Source organism: Drosophila albomicans, chromosome 2L, assembly GCF_009650485.2.
Source record: "Drosophila albomicans strain 15112-1751.03 chromosome 2L, ASM965048v2, whole genome shotgun sequence".
In the NCBI taxonomy this organism is placed as follows: domain Eukaryota; kingdom Metazoa; phylum Arthropoda; class Insecta; order Diptera; family Drosophilidae; genus Drosophila; species Drosophila albomicans.
The window spans coordinates 20,223,023-20,241,754 of NC_047628.2; the positions used below are offsets into that span (position 1 = coordinate 20,223,023).

Here is an 18,732-nt window from a genome sequence, read left to right on the forward strand (position 1 = left end):
GCTGTGAATGGCAACATGTGATAAGATGAAAATCAATCACTACATTTTACTACATTCAATAAAAGCTTTATTAGTTCAAGAAATCAAGTTTAAAATACCGTTAGAATTATCTAAAGTGATATTTAATTGGGAAAAACATTGAATATATTATCACAGTGACGTGTCTGCACGTTCACACTGTCATTCAGAACTAAGCGATGTGGAATCGAGCTATCGATAACAAGAAACGTTGTTTGACAACACTGCGCAACTGTTTTGTTTGCATAGGAGATGGGCGGGCGCAACCATTTGTCACAACTGTGCGAATAATAGATCAGTTTTTTCAGTAAAACCCATCGGAAACTAAATAGAAATGCACAGTTGTTTAGCTGTTTTCACCTTAAGCTATGTCGGATCGTCGTCAACGTGGTTGCATCATGCCAGACACTGCCGTGGATTATCAGGCAGTGCCGTTACATTCAGCCGACGCAACGGAAATTCTCCATGCAAATTCAAATGCAACAACAACGAATGCAGCATGTTGCAGACATCCGATGGCAGCAGCTGGGAATGAGGAACGCGCCCTATGCTGTGGACATGGCTACATTATACCAGTGCTAATACTTTTTGTGCTCGTGCTCATTGTCCTTCTGTTGCCTTGGGAGACGCTAAATCGCATGCCAGAGGAAAACACCCCCGTCGAACTTCCGTTGCCTTGTCAACTGCAATTGGTGGAAACGCTGCCACTGGGTCTCAACTATACTCCCGATAGTCCAAAATTCCTCAGCACATTCGAGGCGTGGCAACTACTTCTAAACACGGCAAAGGCTACCGTTGACATTGCTGCACCATTTTGGACGCTGCGAGGCCTGGACTTTAACGATTCCAGCACTCAACCGGGCGAAGAGCTCTTTCAGCGTTTGCTCTCGAACGGAGATGCAGGCAAGCCAAGGTTACGCATACGTATTGCGTTGAACAAAAGTGCAGATAGCTTTTGGCATGCGGATGCTCGCATCTTTGGCAACTATGGCGCTGCTCAAGTGGTGGCCATCAGATTGCCCGACGAAGGAGCGCTGCATTCGAAGCTCTGGATTGTGGATGACCAGCACTTTTATTTGGGCAGTGCCAACATGGATTGGCGCTCACTGACACATGTCAAAGAGCTGGGAGTGCTTGCCCAGAATTGTCCACAGTTGACGCGCGACTTATCCAAGATCTTCAAGGCCTATTGGCAGATTGGAAGCGCAAAAGATGCATCCATTCCCAGCCAATGGTCATGGCACTATCACACCAATTACAATCTCCGCCGTCCCATGTTGATACGTGGCAATCGCAACTATACAATGAGTGCATTCATATCCAGCTCGCCACCTTTGCTTACCGCCCAGGGACGCACTCCTGATTTGGATGCCATATTACATTTTATCGAATCGGCCAATGAGTTCATCTACATTGCTGTCATGGACTATTATCCGTTGATAGTTTATAGTACGCATGTCCAGTATTGGCCACCGATTGATAATGCGCTGCGCAAAGCAGCCGTGGAGCGGGGTGTGGCGGTCAAGCTGCTGGTTTCGTGGTGGAAGCACTCGGATCCCAACGAGGACAACTATCTGCGCTCGCTGCAGGAGTTGTCCACCTCCAACAACCACCAAGTAGATATACAAATTGTAAGTACTACTAAAGTTTTTTTTCGCACACTTCCATAATATTATTATTGTTTACAAATTGTATGATAAATCTAATACTCACATTATTGATGTACATATATATATATATATATATATATATATATATAATACCTTACAGCGCCGTTTTGTAGTGCCTTCCGATGAGCAGCAATTGAAAATACCCTTCGGCCGGGTTAATCACAACGCCTATATGGTCACCGAACGTATTGCCTATATTGGCACCTCTAATTGGTCTGGTGAATACTTCACACACACGGCTGGCGTTGGTCTCGTGTTGTCCGATGTGGATTTTGAAAATAATACACAGCAAACGCTACGCTCGGATCTTTTTAATGTCTTCGAACGAGATTGGCACAGTCCATACGCTGTGCCCTTGAAACACAATTTACAGCTTTGAATTTGTAAATTTTTCCCGCTTTCATTTTGTCACACCATTCACTCTCTGTTGTTATCGTTTTACAACACTGTCTCGCGCGCACAGCTGTCGAATGTCATAATAAAAGTTCGATTTTAACCTCAAATAAAAATAAATAAACATTAAAATTATTATGGCGAATAAGCCGACGCGTGATCTTTTGGGCATTATTTGGCAAAACTTTTGGAAATCGCTGCGTCCACGACAATTTCGCGGCAATCTCATTGGCGAGGATTACTTTGGCAACAAGTACTATGAGATTCCAGCAAATCCAGCGATTGGCAAACGCAAACCATCTCGTTATTTCGAGCCAGCTGACAAGGAGGCATTCGATCAAGAATTGACGGCCGAATGGGAGGCATGGCTTCGTGGACGTCGCGAGGAACCTCCAACGCGTGAGGAACTGGTGAAGAATCTGCAAATCATGGAGATGAAGAAACAGAATGCCGCCCAGCTGGACGCGCACTACGCCAAGGGCAAAGATGCGGGTGCGCTGCCTAAGCAGGTGGAGGGCGATACCATTGGCACGTTTCCCAAGTACAAAGATTACGATCTGATACCAGGGAAGCATAGCATTAAGAAATAAATACATATGTTATTGTTTGTGATTTTTTGCTTGAATTAATTTGTAAATAATCTGGCACCATAATGGGCATAAGTTATGTTATAAACAATTACATGGTAATGATTATATTTGGATATTAGTTTTCCTCAACTATAATGATTTGTTTTAAGAGTATAATTTAATAAATTATTGATTATTGTTGAGCAAAAACAAAATAAAACCCAAGAACAAATTTTTACGCAAAAGTTACGATTCGAAATACAAAAAATTGTGCGTTAAGCTGCACACAGAAGTCGTAATGTATTGTATTTCATAAACTATGATCTAAAATTTCTTGAAATTATTAAAATTATCGTTGAAGAGAAATTCTAAAACATCGATGATTATTTCGGTTTAAGTCTATTATGATTTCTTTATTAAAAAATCAAATCATTTTCGATTCCTGGTAAATCTACGTATTGCTAGTTTATGTGGTTATACTAGAATAACATCAGTGTGTTCACCAATCATCCAAATCCAAATCCTTAACAATATCCACAGCAGTTGCAGCTTCATCGTAATCATCACCTGCCTCCTCGACAGCAGATTCTTGCGACTTTTCGCTCTTGCGCTTCTTTTTGTCCTCCTTACGTTTGGGTTGTTTCGGCTGTGGTTGCACCTCCTCCTCTTCCTCGTCGTCATCATCTTTGGGTATATCCATTGCCTCATCTTCAGAGTCTGATGGGAACAACTCCACTTCGCCCTGTTCGTTGCGCACTGGCACACCAGACTTAGCCGCCGGTTTCTTCAGCTTGGGTATATCGTAGTCTGCATTAATATCATCTGTTTGTGCCGCCTGGCGTCGCTTCTTGGTCTCGTGTGTCTTCAGCCAGCTTGCATAGTAGATATCCAATGGGGTGCGTTTGTTGCGCACCTGTTGCTCCCAGGCCTGCACCGCTTGCGCGTTCTTCAGATCAAAGTTGACACTGCTCTTGCTGCGCTGCTGCTCAATGAAACGACTGCTCTCCTGAATCTTGTCCAGCAGTTGCTTCAGCTTCCGCGTGTAGTTGGCATTACGGCACTCCTTGAGATACGCTTTGAGAGCCACCACAACTGGCACCACAAGATCGCTGAAAGCCAAGGTGGCAGACTCGTGAGCTAGATATTCCAACAGCAGGCCACACACTTGCTCCACAACTTCATCCCGAAAACCATTCTCCGCTAGCTGTGCTTTGTTCAAACGCAAAATGCAAGTGAATTGCAGTGGTTTCATGGATACCGCGGTGTGTTTGCGATTGAAGGTATTGCTGCGCAAAACTTCCACAATTAGTGGCAAGATCGGAATATAGGTGTTTGTCTCCTTGGCCAGCGAGATGAGCGACTGCAGACAATGGAAACGCAGTGGGAAATACTGCGCTGTTGGTATCAAGCGGATGACACCTGTTGTGATAGTAACAAGTGGATAAACCAGCGGCTGCAGCTGTGGCTTATTTGTGCTGGCTCCAAGTAAATCCGCCCATAGACGCAACGAATTAATGTACTGCCAATTGTACACTGCCTGGAAGCTATCCTTCTTCTTGAGGATAACGGCATTACGCAAATGAATGGCCAGCTGACGTATGTAGAGGAAAGCGTGCTGATAGCTGACGTTCAAGTCCAGTGCAAACATCTCCACAAGCGAGCGACGCATGAAATTGATGCCTGGCAACGTGTTGGGCGAAACAAACTTTGAATTCCTGACGTAAGCGAGATACATGGCTTTCAGCACATGGTTCAGCATAGTGGCCTAGAAGAGAATTTAGTTAAACAGTTGCAGGGATCAAAACTAAGCTCAAAACTTACCTGCTGCTTGCGTGTAATCTTGAGGATGCACAAGAAGGACAACACACGCACCGTCTCATCGCCAGTGGCCCAGAGCACAATCAGACGCTTCAGTATGGTTTTGCCGAGCGCAGTAAAAGGTGCCACCATGCCGGCCATTTGATGCAGATGCTTGAGCAGCACATTAAGAATATTTGAGCTGGATATTTGCTCCACCAGGCGTATCAAATCAGAGAGATAGTAACGCAGACATCCACGCACCTTCACCCACTTTTTGTGCTTGTGTAGCGGCAGACTGCTGTTTGGTTTCACGCCCAGCACATTGATGATTGCCGGCTGTAGATGTATCACACACAATTGGATAACACCATTGAAGGCGGCGGCACCGACCACCTTATATGCAGCCGTATTCGCCTTTTCGCCTTCATTGTCCGCACTGATGCTAGCCAGAGCTGAGTTGAAGGCTTGAATCACCTGACGCACTGTTTCAATTGGCACAGTGGGTTTGCTCAGCTGCAGTTCCCATTGTCGCAAGAGATTGAGCGTGATTTTCTGCACGCCTCCGGCTGCCACGTCTTCATCATCATCATCGCCTTCGAAATCACTCTCATCACTGGCTACCTCCAGATCATTGCTGGGCTTGTGATATTTCTCTTCATCCTCTTCACTTTCTGCACCATCGTCTTTTTGCTCTGCCTCATTTTGGTCTTCTTCGTCGTCATCGCTGTCCATCAAATTAAAATCCAAGAGTTCCTTGTCGTTCTTTTTAAGAAAGTCATAGAACTCGGGATCTATGTCCTTTAGGCCCTCCAAATCCTTTTTGTGTGACTTCTTTGCCGCCTTCTGCTTCTTCGGTCGCTTCTCCTCATCTTTGACGGCTTTCTTTGCCACTTTTGGCAATTTGGGCTTTTCTGACACTTTCTTCTTTTTGATGGCAGCGTTTTTGGGTTTTTTGCTGTCTAGACTTTTAACTTTTTTTGTTGCTAACTTCATTTTTATTTATCAAACTGAAAAATTCACAAATAATAAAATTCAATGCGCACTCAACACGTGCCGCCTAACATAGAACTAGAGGTGAGCTATCGTAAGTTAAGAAACATCGTTGCCACTATCGATGCATAGATGTTTGGTGTCTTGTAGTATTTTATGTAAAGAACTATACATTACACCGTTTACAGTGTCACTATGTATGCTGTTATCTTTTCTAACATTGTTAATTTGTTTTTAAAACCACCGGCGTTAGTAATATTTGTATAATAATATCAAAAACCTCGATATCCAGCCAGAAAGCCGTTGGAATTGCAGGGCTGCAATTTAACAGAGCTCTGTTATGTTAAGTACTGTGGCGGTAGATCGATAAATTGCTCTTTTCATTTGGCGGCAATTGAGATCGAATTTCAAATTTTAATTTCTTTGATGTACTTATCTTTTGATCAACGGATAATGGAATTGTCAGCAAGATCCATGATAAGTGTAGATAGAATAAGACTATATATTAAAATACAACTTAATTATAGCTTTTCATCTTTCTCGGGCTGTAACCTTTCTAAGTGCGCGGCAATTAATCAGTTCATAACGTGGATTAAACGATGCAATGATTAGAGGGGCGTTAACTAAAAAAGAAAAAAAAACAATCTCTACTATCATTTCTCGGTTGCAGCTACGCCTGCAAACGTGGGCCACACATCTGGCTGGCTTAACTTGTTGCCAACTGCCGTTACAAGCTACAACTCTTTGTTGTTGTCACACAAAGACTGAAATCGAGAGTAAGGCTTAAGTGGAGCAGGGGCTGTTTGCCTTGATCGCCGGCACTTGCAATTATTAATAGAAAAATTCACGTAATGTTGAACGAACGACAAAAATAAAAAAACAACTGGATACCAGGTTAAATAATTGTATGCAAACACTTTGGGAGTAACAGATCCGTCTCAACACCTACGTGGCCCCCTTCAATAGAGAGAAAGAGAGATTGGCTCTCCTATATGTCCAGACATCCCCTAGGCTCAGCTAGTTACGAAATTGTCGAGTGCAAATGGACTTAAATGTAACGCCAAGTCGATGCATTTGCGAGCATGATAAGCGGAAAGTCGACTGTTCGGTCAGTCGATTCAATAAAAGTGTCAAACAAACGATCGTCTCTGGGGCCTGCCAATCGCTTGCCACCGCCCACCACAGACTCGGTCTCGGCATCAGCACCTCAGTCCAGGTGTAACGCAGGGGCACGCAGGGCGCTGGCTTGGAATGAGCAAACAAATAAACGGCAAACCGCGAACACTGAACAGTGAACAGCGAACTGCAGTAGCCAAGTAGACAAGAGTCGACGCCGACGTCGTTGTTGTTACCGTGTCATGTTGGCAGCCAAGCCCAATAGCAATTGGCCATAAATCTTGCCTGGCCAGTTGAGTTACCTGTTGGCTGCCATTCACTTTTTTTCGCATACGGTTTTATTCTTCGCTCGCTGCGTGACGCACAACGCAGTTCATAGATGGAGTCGATTGCCGAAGTCAATGCAACGCAAATGATTTCCTCCTCACTCAAACGAAACAAGTTCAAGTTTACGCACTGCAAAACGGAAAATTCAACGAAAAGGCTTCCTGCTCTACTCGGTTCATTGGACGCACATTGCAAACGCACTTTTCAGGTTTTAGTTTTATTTTTATTTTTTGTTTCTTTGCAGAATGTGGCCCACTGAATGTGGCCAGCAAGATTAACACAAGCCAAGGCCACAGCCATAGTATTCATTTGGGCCAACGCACAACAAACGCATTGCACTTTGCTGGCTGCCGGTTTCTCGATCTTGTTTTTGGCCATTATGCAGCTTGGCTTTTGTTTTTTTGCTTGTCTACATTACATGTTTATGTTTATGCTCATGTGATCATGATAGCGCGTGGGCGACTCAATGAATTACTGAATAAGGTTAATGGACTAACTGATCCAAATACGGGAATTGAGTGTTATACGAGGCAAGACCAAATATATGACTTGTCGTATTTCAATTACTTGATTTTATGGCACATTATTGAGTCGTAGAACGGTTATAACTGCGGCTTAAGTGACTAATTTAACACGACATTATGATCGAGGCAGGATTAAGCTTACAGCAAATAAAAATAATTTCAATAAAATCCAGTCTAGTGAAAGAATTTAAATGGTATAATTATACTATAGGCAACTATTATAAAAGTATTACCGGCAACTATTATAAAAGTATTACCAGAAAATAATCATTTTATAAAAATTATTATATCAATCATATTTTTTCTATACTATATAATATCAATACTTAATTAATTTAAATGAGATTAAAATAATAAAAATATTTATTGGTTGATAGAATTATTATCACATTCAAAATGATTAATAAAAACCATATGGTAAAAATAATAATAATAATGTAATAATTTCTTGATATTAAAGCATGATTAAGTTCACTTTAAATGTATGTATACAAGTATGTATATTTTATTTATTTATTAAAGCCATAGACTATAAATTAATTTATAACCTAGCATATGTATATATTACTACAGTTTCCAAATAAATTGTATAGCATTAGAATCATATAACTAGAAAAATTGTAGAATTAATCTATGAATATTATATTAGTATTAAAATGATTTCGTATCAATTCTAGAATTATTAAACTATAAAACGTTTTAAACTCTTTAAAATAAACCTGTAAAAATTGTCGAATCATTGCAAAAGAAATATTTCATTATTAAAAATATTAATAGGAGAATAGTTGAATTATTTTATACTAGAAGTAGATCTATAAAAAAGTATTACTAGATCAAATGCAGAATTAGTGCACAACAATTAATGGCCAGTCTCGTTTTATACACATATTTTTCTTGAATCCGTTTGCGCAATTTGAATACAAATCTCTCGGATTATTATAATAACAATCAAAATAGAGGTGAGCTAGTAAAAGTGACCACCAGTTACATACTATAGTGACACTCCCCTCAACTTGTCGTTGAACTCCATCGAATAGTAAGCTAACTTTTATGGCCGTGGCAACCACCTGTGGATCAAACTGCAGTATGCTGTTTATGGACGGTAAAACTTGTTGCACTCCCCCAATAAAAAGATTTGTGGCATTCGCATATTTCATAAGTGCACCACCCCTCCTCCTTCCCCTGTTTGCGTTGCAAGTCGACCAAGTCAATGCAATTGGCATCCCAATTCCAATTCCAATGCGAAAGCCACTTGGAACTGTTTGCTGAAGCGTGTGCACTTGGGGCATGTCATAAGCATTTAAATTGGCCATAGAACGTGTTAAGTGCGCAAGAATCGCTTGTGATCGTTGTGACAGTTGTCAAGTGAGTTGGCCATTATTGAGTGGCTAATTATTGAGTTAACTTAATGGCTATTAGCAGTGCTCAGCATCATAAATATAATTGGATTAATTACGCCCCGATCTGATCGATTGTAGAAATCTTAAATGAGAATCAATAATTGAAAGTGCTCAAAAGCTGATTGAATGAATGTGCAGCTCGAAAGCGAGAGATATCCTATAAAATGAGAAATAATTCCAGTTTTATACTTCGATGCGAGTAATTTAATTATTCGAGACTTGCCAGGAAGCACAATTGCAATAAATATTTCATTACAAGCAACTCCCATTTTTTGTACGCCCCTTCTTAAAGGGTATTATTATTTGATTATTGCTTATTTAAGTTGCAGTTGCTGCAATAGCTCGGAGGCCACCCACTTGAATTGTTGCAATTAAATAAATGCGAATGCATTTAATTCGATTATTTGCAAACATTAAAATCACGTATACGCAGCGTATAAGTTACTTAGCTACCCTACAAACAGTTATACTTGTACTATATGACTTTGATTTATGAACATGCCTCAAGTAATCGTTCTCTACGTGTAGGGTATGAGGTAATGAGGACCGTGGCAAGGTGGCGACGGTGGCGTGTGGGTGAATAAGGCGTTGCACAAATCGTTAGGCATTCAATGGTAATGCTATTGCTTTGTTGCCACACACTCTGGCGGCGGTGGTCGCAAGTGGCAAGTTGCAACAATCAAAGAGTCTGGTCTCGGACTGGGTTGGAATTCAATTTCCAGCATGGCCAACATTGATTATGCCAGATTAAGAGCAGACCAAAAGTACAGCTCAAAATAATTCCGCCTTCATTCCTACGCTGGGCCCATATAATTAGTTTCATTCTTTTTATGCGATTTTAAATATGAAATTCACATTTTATCGAACCTGCTTCATGCCATTGGTGGGCGTTGAACATTTGCAGTGAATGATAAGGACTTTGTCTGCCATACTTTGTTGGCTGGCATGATGCAATCGCTGCACAAGATTGCCGCAAACGTGGCTAACTGGCTTTTGGGGATTGAATTTGGGTGGTGTATGGTGCTGCTGCTGTTGTTGTTGCTGTTGTTATTAAAATGCCATAAAAATTGGGGCAAGCATTAAAGTATCTCTCGGTGTGTAGCGCATAGCGTTCGTTGTGGCCGAGTCTTGACTCGCGACATGTGCATTGTTTGGAATTATGCAACGTTGTCGCTGCTCGCTCGGTGTCAAGCTGATTTACGCCGCCACTTCGTTGACCACAAGGGGCAGACACAGTTGGGTTAACGCCTTGACGCTTGGACGCCTCCTGCAGCATGTCACGTATCATTTGACCATACAGCTGAGCTGAACTGTGTCCAAGATCAATGCCAGCCCAGCTTAGATTTGCATGTCCGTTCCTTAAGTTGCCACGTTGCAATTGGAATTTAAAGGCGCGGCCAGAAAACTTATTAAATGGGCGGAACGATTTGAACTTATGATCCGTGAATTGCTGCAGCTTTATTTATGCATGTTATGAATGTACAAATTCGAGAATGCTTTCGTTCTGTGTTGTTTGTTATGTTTAGACCTTATAGCCAACGAGGTGTCGACGACCAATTACCTCGCCCATGAAGAACCAGGTGATCACCTCAATGGTGACCAGCGTATTGAGCCAAGCCTCAGCGACAGTTGTCGAACGGAGTCGATTGCCCGACGACTTCAAGTCCTTCTTCATGCTCTTCGCTGATTTGGCAGCCTGCTCTCGAAAATGCTTGAAATCAGCTGGAGTCGGTGGTGTTAGCTCCACCTTGGCGTAGTACATGAACTCATCAAAGAGCGGACGTGCTTGAGCCTTGGCAGCTGCAAATAATTATTATTTAATTATTATTAACATCAAATTATCGTCTACTTACCATTGATAAACGTGGTGATCTTTGTGCCTAGCGAAGCCATTTTAAAGAATCCCAGAAAATCCCAGAGTTTAACAAATTTGTGTGTTACACGTTGAAATTATTTTTGGCAAGTGACAATGAGAAGTGTTCAACAGGGCTGACAAGTTTTCAGGGTTACACAACACACACATACATATGGCAACAATGGAATGCTTGGAATGAAACAATATTCAAGGCATACACTTTGTTGCCAATTTTTGCTTAATATTATAAAAATACTAATAAACAAGTTGTAGTATGATTAAATAGTTAAGAAAAATTAAACCAAAGTAATACGCCTAACATTTGCAACAATTCCAACATAACTTGTTTGAACATGTCCAGCTTGATACAAGAACAAGACCTGCAATCAATGTAAATGTGTCGAAAATTTGCATAATCGTCCAAAGCTGACGGCTTTGTTGTTGCTGCCTGCCAGTTTCATGCGGCTCTGAGCCAATTAGCCGATTTTGGGGCGATAACTGACCGATCATTACAATGTAGGCAAGATAGTTATTAGTTAAGCGCTTCATGCTCATAATCTCCACCCACTTTTTTCGAAAAACAAAAAATAAAAAATAGAAAACAAAACCATAGCAAAGTTCAAAACAATGGATAGGTTGGATGATCACGATTAGGGCGATGTGAACCAATAATTATTATGGGATCGAGCAGGTCTATTTCATCATAAGTTTGCTTGTTTTCAAAATAATCTATTGATTATATTATTACCTTTAAATGGTACAGTTAAATGAAATAAATAACTGATTTAATTGCAATTAGACTGCTTGACTTTTACTGGGTGAATTCTTTACACCCGGAACACAGAGAGCTAAAGGGTATGTCTAAAGGTATAATGCATGAAAATTCCCTTAAAATGTTTATAGATGGTTTTTGGAATATATATATTTTTTAAATTATATTATTATTATAACTAACTAAATTAAAAATGCTTTTCCTTGGTAATATATTTTCGAAATATTTCATTTATTATATTGGGAAAAATGTGAATTATCGCAAGAAAATATTAAATATTATGAATTCATTGTTAGTAAAATGCAAACACAGGATCTGAAATAAACTTATTTGTGTATTTGTTTCTTATTTTCCAAGCTTTAATGATTCCAGAATGGGTTACCGAGTGTAGTAAAATCGGCGCCAAACAATCATTCTTAGTTATTGTTTACCAAGTTTATGAATATTGAAATTGTTATGGTATTTTCCGTAATAGTGCAAGTTTATGGCATTTTGAAAACACGTTATGGCCCTCTGCATTGCACTATAAATTGTGATTTATGCTTGTTTTTTTACCAAGCACCTTTACTTGGTTCTGGTTGTTTAATGGCATTGCGAATTCATTTAAAGTTTTAAATTGTCTATGACTTCTTGACCCTCGTTAGAAAACGGGGCCCGTGTTAAATTGCGATTTGCATCTTGTGTCAATCTCTCGAGTTGAAGTTGAAGTTGCAATTGGCTTGCATAGTATTGTTGGTAGTACAATAAGTGACCAAATATGGAAATGTGGTTCACCAATTTGATTTGCGATTTTGCATTTTTATTGTTTTTGCCGAACACTGCTGACAGCGTTTGATTATATTTATTTTTGGGCGTTGCCCATACATACACATACCTTCCTACTTTGAGCTTTGTTGTAACTGCAATTGTTAAATTGAAAACACTGAGAAAAATTCAAATGCAAACAAATAAAATAAAATTGCAAAACGAAATGGAGCATGACAAAAATAGAATTAATCGATATCAATGGCGCATTCCTGCGATGACACAAGTGAGAGTAAGAATCGATAGGAAACCGAGCTTGCCAAACTTGAGTTATCGGTTTCGATAACAATAAGAAATGCACAAGGTAAATTAAAATTGAAGACAATTGTTTTTGTAGCAGTGCAAGCACGCGACCATTTGCGCTTTAAATCGAAATCGAAATCGCTAAATTGTAGTGCGATGTGTGTATAATTAAAATTATTCTGACAATCACAATAGCAACGCTTACTATGCAGTCGAGCTAAACATTGGACTTCACTTAAGCGTGGTTGTGGAGACAGGGACGGAGGGTGGGGCGTAAGTGCTGCAGGTCTCTGCTTATGGGTTTTAAATGTGTTTGCGGCTTTATCAATATAATTTCGATTGCTGGTTGTTGTTGCTGCAATTTTCGTGTTGTCGATTGGCTTTGCCGATAGTTTTCAGTGTGTATGTGTGTGTGTTTGTTTTGTTTGCTAGGTTTGCTTGTGTATTTCCTTCGGCTCTAAATTCTTTGCTTATTGCAATTTGCGCAACAATGCGGCCTCGCCCGCACACGCCTGACCCACCAAACGCCACCACCAGATGCTCCAGAGAGACGCCGACACCACCAGCCAGCAGATCTCAGCCGGACGATTTGCCGCTGACGACGACTGCGACTGCGCAGCTGGGCAGTGAAAGGCTAGCACCAAAGGCATGGCAAGGCAACGCAAGGCAGAGCACTTGGCCAGAGATCTGCTCCAATTCTGCGGCAGCGACGTCGACTGAGCCTCGCAGCCATTGGCTTGTGCCTGACTTTGGTTGGGCGTCGTCGTTGTCGGCGTCGATGTTTCGAGTCTAGTTTTTGTGTGTTTATTCGAATTTGATATATATTTTCTTGAGTGCATTTGTTGTTGTTGTTGCTGCTTGTAGTATTGTGGTGTGGGGCAGGTTTTGTTTTTTTCTGCTGAAACGAAGTGCAGGCCAATTTTTTAGTATAAATGTGGCCACAATTTGGTAGTCGAAATCAGAATCAACTCGTTCGCTGAGCATTCAACAACTCTTCCTTCTACTCCTTCAACCTCCTTCTCAAACACTCAACAATATCAACATGAAGGTAAAGAAAACACACATCAAAAACACTGTCGGCACATCAGCAACACTGTTTTTTGTTGTGCACCTCTCCAACACTGTTAACACACCACCACCATCACCCACAAACTCACCACACCATCTGTCTCTCTTCAACACTTGCAGTTCGCCGTTGCCGTAGTCATGTTCGTGTGCGCCGTTGCCGGTGCTCAGGCGTCGTGGGCTGCCATTGCTCCCGGTGTTTCCTATGTGAACTCCGTTGCCCATGGCCCAGCTGGTCTGTGGAACGGTGCCTGGAATGGTGCCTGGAACGGTGCCTGGAATGGCGCCTGGAACAACGGCTGGGCTGCACCTGCTGCCGTTGCCGTTCACGCTAGCGCTCCCTGGGGTCTGACCGCTCCCGGCTGGCACGGTGGTGTTCCCGGCATTGCCCTCGCTCAGGGTCCCGGTGCCGCCGCCCTTGGCCCCCATGGCCATGAGGGTGTCTACGTTGCCAAGACCCGTGGTGCCATCCACACCGCTCCCCTTGCCGGTCACATCAACTCGGCCACTTCCGTGAACGTGGCCCCAGCTCCCGGTACTCTGTAAATTTGAACTACCAAAACTGCCGAACTACCGATATGCCAAAATGGATGTGGGGAGCAGGACGATGATGGCGACATCGAGGGAGCAGCGAACACAACTGGCGCACCAATTTGTTGTTTGTCTCTGGCTGTCTATCTATCTATCCATCCTACTTCTCTATGTCCACGACTTTCAACGACTCTACTTGGATACTCTATCACCACCACCCATCACCACAACAACAACCACCCCAAAACATTATTGTTAAGAACACACCGATCTTAGTCCCGTTATGAACCAAGGAGTATCGCTTTGGCGATACATCCATCTCGTTCGCACACACACAAAACACACTCACTCACGCGCACATTTGAGTTAGTTCTGTGTTCAGCAAATAAGTCCAACAACAACATCAACAACAACAATTACAACAACTACAACCAACAAATAACAGCATGTTAATTTCTTATTACTTGAGAACTTTCAAATCACCACCAGCTTTTCCGCCTTTCCTTCTACATCTATCGATCTGTCTGTCTACTATATTCTTCTCCTTCCATCTAGCTATCTCTCTTTGCAACAATATACTTTCAATCTATCACCAAACTCTTCTTCTATCTATCTCTCTTCCACTTCTGAGTGCAGCACTTAAGCTGTGTGCACTATAGATGGTGTATATATACACATATGTACATAATACATATACATACATATACAAACCTTACTCTAGTAATTCGCAACAATTGTAAAATTGACAAAAAATGTTTTAAATAAACTCGTTTTTATTTACTCGAATACTATTCTTTTATTGGAAATGGGGAAATAAAAGTACCAAATAGGGTAGAAAATACTTTATTATAGTATTTACTACCTTGTATAAAATACTTGTAATTTTTCTTCTAAAAATAGCTAAATTTTATGATAAAAAGGGTGTAGCAATTTGAAATTAAAGATTGTTATTATACATATATGTATGTATTTTATACATATTTTAAATTAAATCATATCTATCTTTGCGACAGAGTCTACTAGTTATACACACTACCCATAAGGTAGAAGGGTATTATAACTTTGTGCCGACAGGAAATGTATTTAACAGGTAGAAGGAGGCATCTCCGACCCTATAAAGTATATATATTCTTGATCAGCGTCAACAGCCGAGACGATATAGCCATGTCCGTCTGTGTGTCTCTCCGTCCGTCCATATGAACATCTAGATCCCAGAGACTATAAGAGATAGAGAATTAGAATAGATAATTTTTTTTCGACAGCATTTGTTATGTTTGCACGCAGATCAAGTTTGTTTCAAATGTTGCCACGCCCACTTCCGCACCCGCAATTCAATAAAATCGAATAACAAGTGTAATTTTCAAGCTACAGCTGCGAATTTTGGTATACAATAATAATGGTATACAATAATAAAAAATATACTGTTTGGTATATTTTTAATATATTTGTATTTCGGTATATTTTGAAAAAAATACCGCAATGTTTTGCTTTTATTCTAAATGGATAGCGGGTATCTCATAGTCGAGCACTCTCGACTGTAACTTTTTTACTTGTTTTAAAGTTAGATGTATTCTTGCTCTCTAAGAACTAGAATTTTTTAACGATACGATTTGCAAATAGACTTCATATATTTAATAATTTAACTTATTTTCTAACAATACTTAATACGTAATCATAGATTTTTTTTATTTTTTTTATAAGATTTTAAATCTACTTTGTTAAGTCAACACTATCGAAGATTAAATTGAAAAGATTAGGACTACTGTTTTATCGTTAAAAAGACAATAGGAAATCACTAGTACTAGATAACAAAAGTAATTGTTGAAATACTTTAGCATAAGTCGAGATGAATAATAAAAATAATGTAGTTTTTTTTTTTTATATAATTGGGTCGACCTTGGGGTGCTAGAACTGTTTATAAACAATGTATATCTGTGTAACCTTGAAGACATTATAGATTGTTTAATTGATTTCATATCGAAATGAATGTCTTTGCACTAACTTAAGTAATTAGATCAAACGTATACTTAGTAGTTAATAGTTTTGTGAATTGACTAATGCAAGGTATGTTTGGACACTTTGCTATAAACTGCCACTGATCGGTAGTCAAGAGCGGGCCAATGTTCATTTGAGCCACATTTCGTAGCGTACTTAATTGACCTGAAAGGCGTTGCCATGCGAATTGAATAGATTGCGATCACAGGGCGTATGCTTAATTATGCAAACGCTTAAAGCTAATTACAGAGCAGAATATGGTTTGTTTATTAGTCAGTGCTCACCACCTGCGATCCGATCGAACTATATATGTCTCTATATAGCAGTATTACTGATTATTTATGGCAGCAGCTACTCGTAATTACAGTTTATCATCGTCTCTAGAATTCAACTTGAACTCTTTCAAAGCTATCGTTACAAATTTTGTTGCGCGTTGGCGTTGGCGTTGTTGCCAACAACAAAACAACAAGTTGATACCACATATAAAGTTGCATGGCATTTTTTGGTGCAACGACACCTGACGGGTTTCGCTTTAATGGCTCTCTTTATATCTGCATCTAAGGGGGAAGAGGGGGCAATTCGGGGGCATTGAAACTGGTTCGCAATGCGGCTGCAATTGGCAAGGTTTCTCGGTTTTTTGTCCATTTGCATAATTGAATTGTTGTTTTTTTTACCATGATTTTTTTAAATATGTATATCTATATTTTTTTGTTTTGGTTTGCTTTTAGCGTGTGCGGGTGTCTCGCTTTTGTAGTGCGGCGTGAGTTAATTGTATCACCTAATGGTCTTCGTCGTCGATTCGTTGCAAGTTGCAATCTGAACCCGGCTGCAACTTTTAGACGCCCACGCGCCGGCTTTGCATGAAATGGCAAAACCAAAATGCAAGGGAATGGCTTGGCTCTGGGTGGGTGTTATGTAAAACCATTTGATTTCGATCCATTTAACAATCAGCGACAAAGTAATTAAAAATACAACGAGGAAATAATCATGGTAGAGTGCAGACAATCCTAAATGCATTTAATGTTTCTATTCCTGGATTAGATGATGTTGCAATGCAAATGACGCAAGGAATGCTTTGCTTAAGGCAGAGTCTCTTTCCATGGACTTTTCTTTATTTAAAGGATTAATATACATACATTTTGGAAGAAAACATTTCGTAAGTTCACAAAGTTACACATAATTCAAAGCTTTGTAAATAAATACAAATGTTGATAACAATTGGGTAAAAACATATGCGAAATCCGACAAAAACTTTATGGTAAATTAACTGTTTTTGTCATTCTATGTTAAATTGAGCTTCAGACATCATAATTTAATGAAAGTAATATTTGGGTTTTTGGTATTTTAAAATTTTTAATTTATGACAGTTTATAACTTACTGTTCAAATATTTAGTTAGAGTTATTTTTGATATAATAATAAACAAGGTTGTTACAATTCTATTCAAATATGATACATATGAAGGTCAAGACATTATTAAGTATACGCATGACCTCGTCACAGCTTTTATTCTATTCCATGCATTATAGTTTATAAACTACACTTCAATTTGTTTTCTTTTTTAAATGATTTGAAGTGTCATATTTTTGAATGGAATTACGCATTACAATTTTACTCAAAAGAATGTAACAATCAGGGCTATATAAAGTATACACAAGATTAAACTTCTCACTATTTTATATTCTATTACATTGCGGGTTGTTTACTTCCCAACTTCTTTATTGCTGTATACTCTATTAAAGTGCCATAATTGTGAATTGACAGAAAAACAAAGTGATACAATTTCAGTTAAAAGAATGAAAAAAAATTACGATTATATCAAGTATACGCATGATCGATCTGTACATTAAGCTTAACTTAACTCCATACTATACTCTAGTTACTTGTATGCTCCCCATTCTATTTATTTCTCTCTACTGTCATATTTTTAAATTGTGATGCAGTTACAGTCAAAGCAATATAACAATTAGGATTATATCAAGTATACGCATGATCGGTCTGTACATTAAGTTTAATTCTACTTCATACTTTACTTTATAGCACGTTGCTTACTCCCTATTCTATTAATTCCTCAGTACTGTCATATTTTTGAATTGTGATGCAGTTTCAGTCAAAGCAATGTAACAATTAGGATTGTATCAAGTATACGCACGATTGACAGCAATGATGCTGTCAATCACTCGCGCCCTTGACAAGTTAATCATGAATTCTATGATTTATTGAGTACAATTATATGTTATGCATTTCAATTGAAATGTTTAGAATGCAATGAATGACAGCAAAAGGGTTGAATGAGTTGATAAGTTTGTTTTTTTTCGATTGTAAATCAATTAGCAGTACAGCATGTTCAGGATACGAATGCAAACCATAAATGGATCACAAGACAGTCACATTATATGCTAATAAATTGCGAATAACAATAATGGCGTTAACCACAACAATTAAGTAATTATTAAAACAGCCAACGCTGTCGCAGAGTGACGCAGCGTGGAAAGCGGCAACTTACCGGAACTGCAACTAAAAAGTGGGTTGGGTCTCTCTCAGTCTCAGTCGGTCTGGGTCTAGATCGTTGCATTTGATCGATCGCTCGACTGACTGACTGGCTAGGTATTGAGTGTGAATATGAGTTCACTTGTTGTTAGTACACTCATGCTGCCCACC

At 39.7% G+C, this 18,732-nt stretch overlaps 5 protein-coding genes and 1 long non-coding RNA gene across 6 annotated transcripts; 4 read left to right on the forward strand and 2 right to left on the reverse strand.

The window, feature by feature from the left end:
* The first annotated feature begins 188 nt into the window (after positions 1–188).
* LOC117564438 (5'-3' exonuclease PLD3) lies at positions 189–2,090 on the forward strand. The gene is made up of 2 exons (XM_034243176.2): positions 189–1,649; positions 1,789–2,090. Exons 1-2 carry the CDS (start codon positions 387–389, stop codon positions 2,065–2,067), a joined length of 1,542 nt encoding a protein of 513 aa, XP_034099067.1. The 5' UTR covers positions 189–386; the 3' UTR covers positions 2,068–2,090.
* Positions 2,091–2,138: 48 nt separating this feature from the next.
* On the forward strand, positions 2,139–2,813 carry LOC117564439 (NADH dehydrogenase [ubiquinone] 1 alpha subcomplex assembly factor 2). The gene has a single exon (XM_034243177.2). It carries the CDS (start codon positions 2,219–2,221, stop codon positions 2,669–2,671), a length of 453 nt encoding a protein of 150 aa, XP_034099068.1. The 5' UTR covers positions 2,139–2,218; the 3' UTR covers positions 2,672–2,813.
* A 228-nt stretch (positions 2,814–3,041) lies between these two features.
* Positions 3,042–5,526, reverse strand: LOC117564437 (nucleolar complex protein 2 homolog). Its single transcript, XM_034243174.2, has 2 exons — positions 4,472–5,526; positions 3,042–4,415 (listed from the first exon to the last, which is right to left on the reverse strand). The coding sequence occupies exons 1-2, from the start codon at positions 5,441–5,443 to the stop codon at positions 3,150–3,152; spliced, it is 2,238 nt and encodes a 745-aa protein (XP_034099065.1). The 5' UTR covers positions 5,444–5,526; the 3' UTR covers positions 3,042–3,149.
* Positions 5,433–6,328, forward strand: LOC127565162 (uncharacterized). Its single transcript, XR_007954544.1, has 3 exons — positions 5,433–5,524; positions 5,733–5,923; positions 6,002–6,328. It is a non-coding gene; the product is annotated as an uncharacterized LOC127565162 (long non-coding RNA).
* Positions 6,329–10,233: 3,905 nt separating this feature from the next.
* On the reverse strand, positions 10,234–10,823 carry LOC117564592 (ATP synthase subunit g, mitochondrial). The gene is made up of 2 exons (XM_034243439.2): positions 10,661–10,823; positions 10,234–10,607 (listed from the first exon to the last, which is right to left on the reverse strand). The coding sequence occupies exons 1-2, from the start codon at positions 10,698–10,700 to the stop codon at positions 10,330–10,332; spliced, it is 318 nt and encodes a 105-aa protein (XP_034099330.1). The 5' UTR covers positions 10,701–10,823; the 3' UTR covers positions 10,234–10,329.
* Positions 10,824–13,415: 2,592 nt separating this feature from the next.
* LOC117565445 (adult cuticle protein 1) lies at positions 13,416–14,863 on the forward strand. Its single transcript, XM_034244536.2, has 2 exons — positions 13,416–13,529; positions 13,670–14,863. The coding sequence occupies exons 1-2, from the start codon at positions 13,524–13,526 to the stop codon at positions 14,090–14,092; spliced, it is 429 nt and encodes a 142-aa protein (XP_034100427.1). The 5' UTR covers positions 13,416–13,523; the 3' UTR covers positions 14,093–14,863.
* Positions 14,864–18,732: the final 3,869 nt, after the last annotated feature.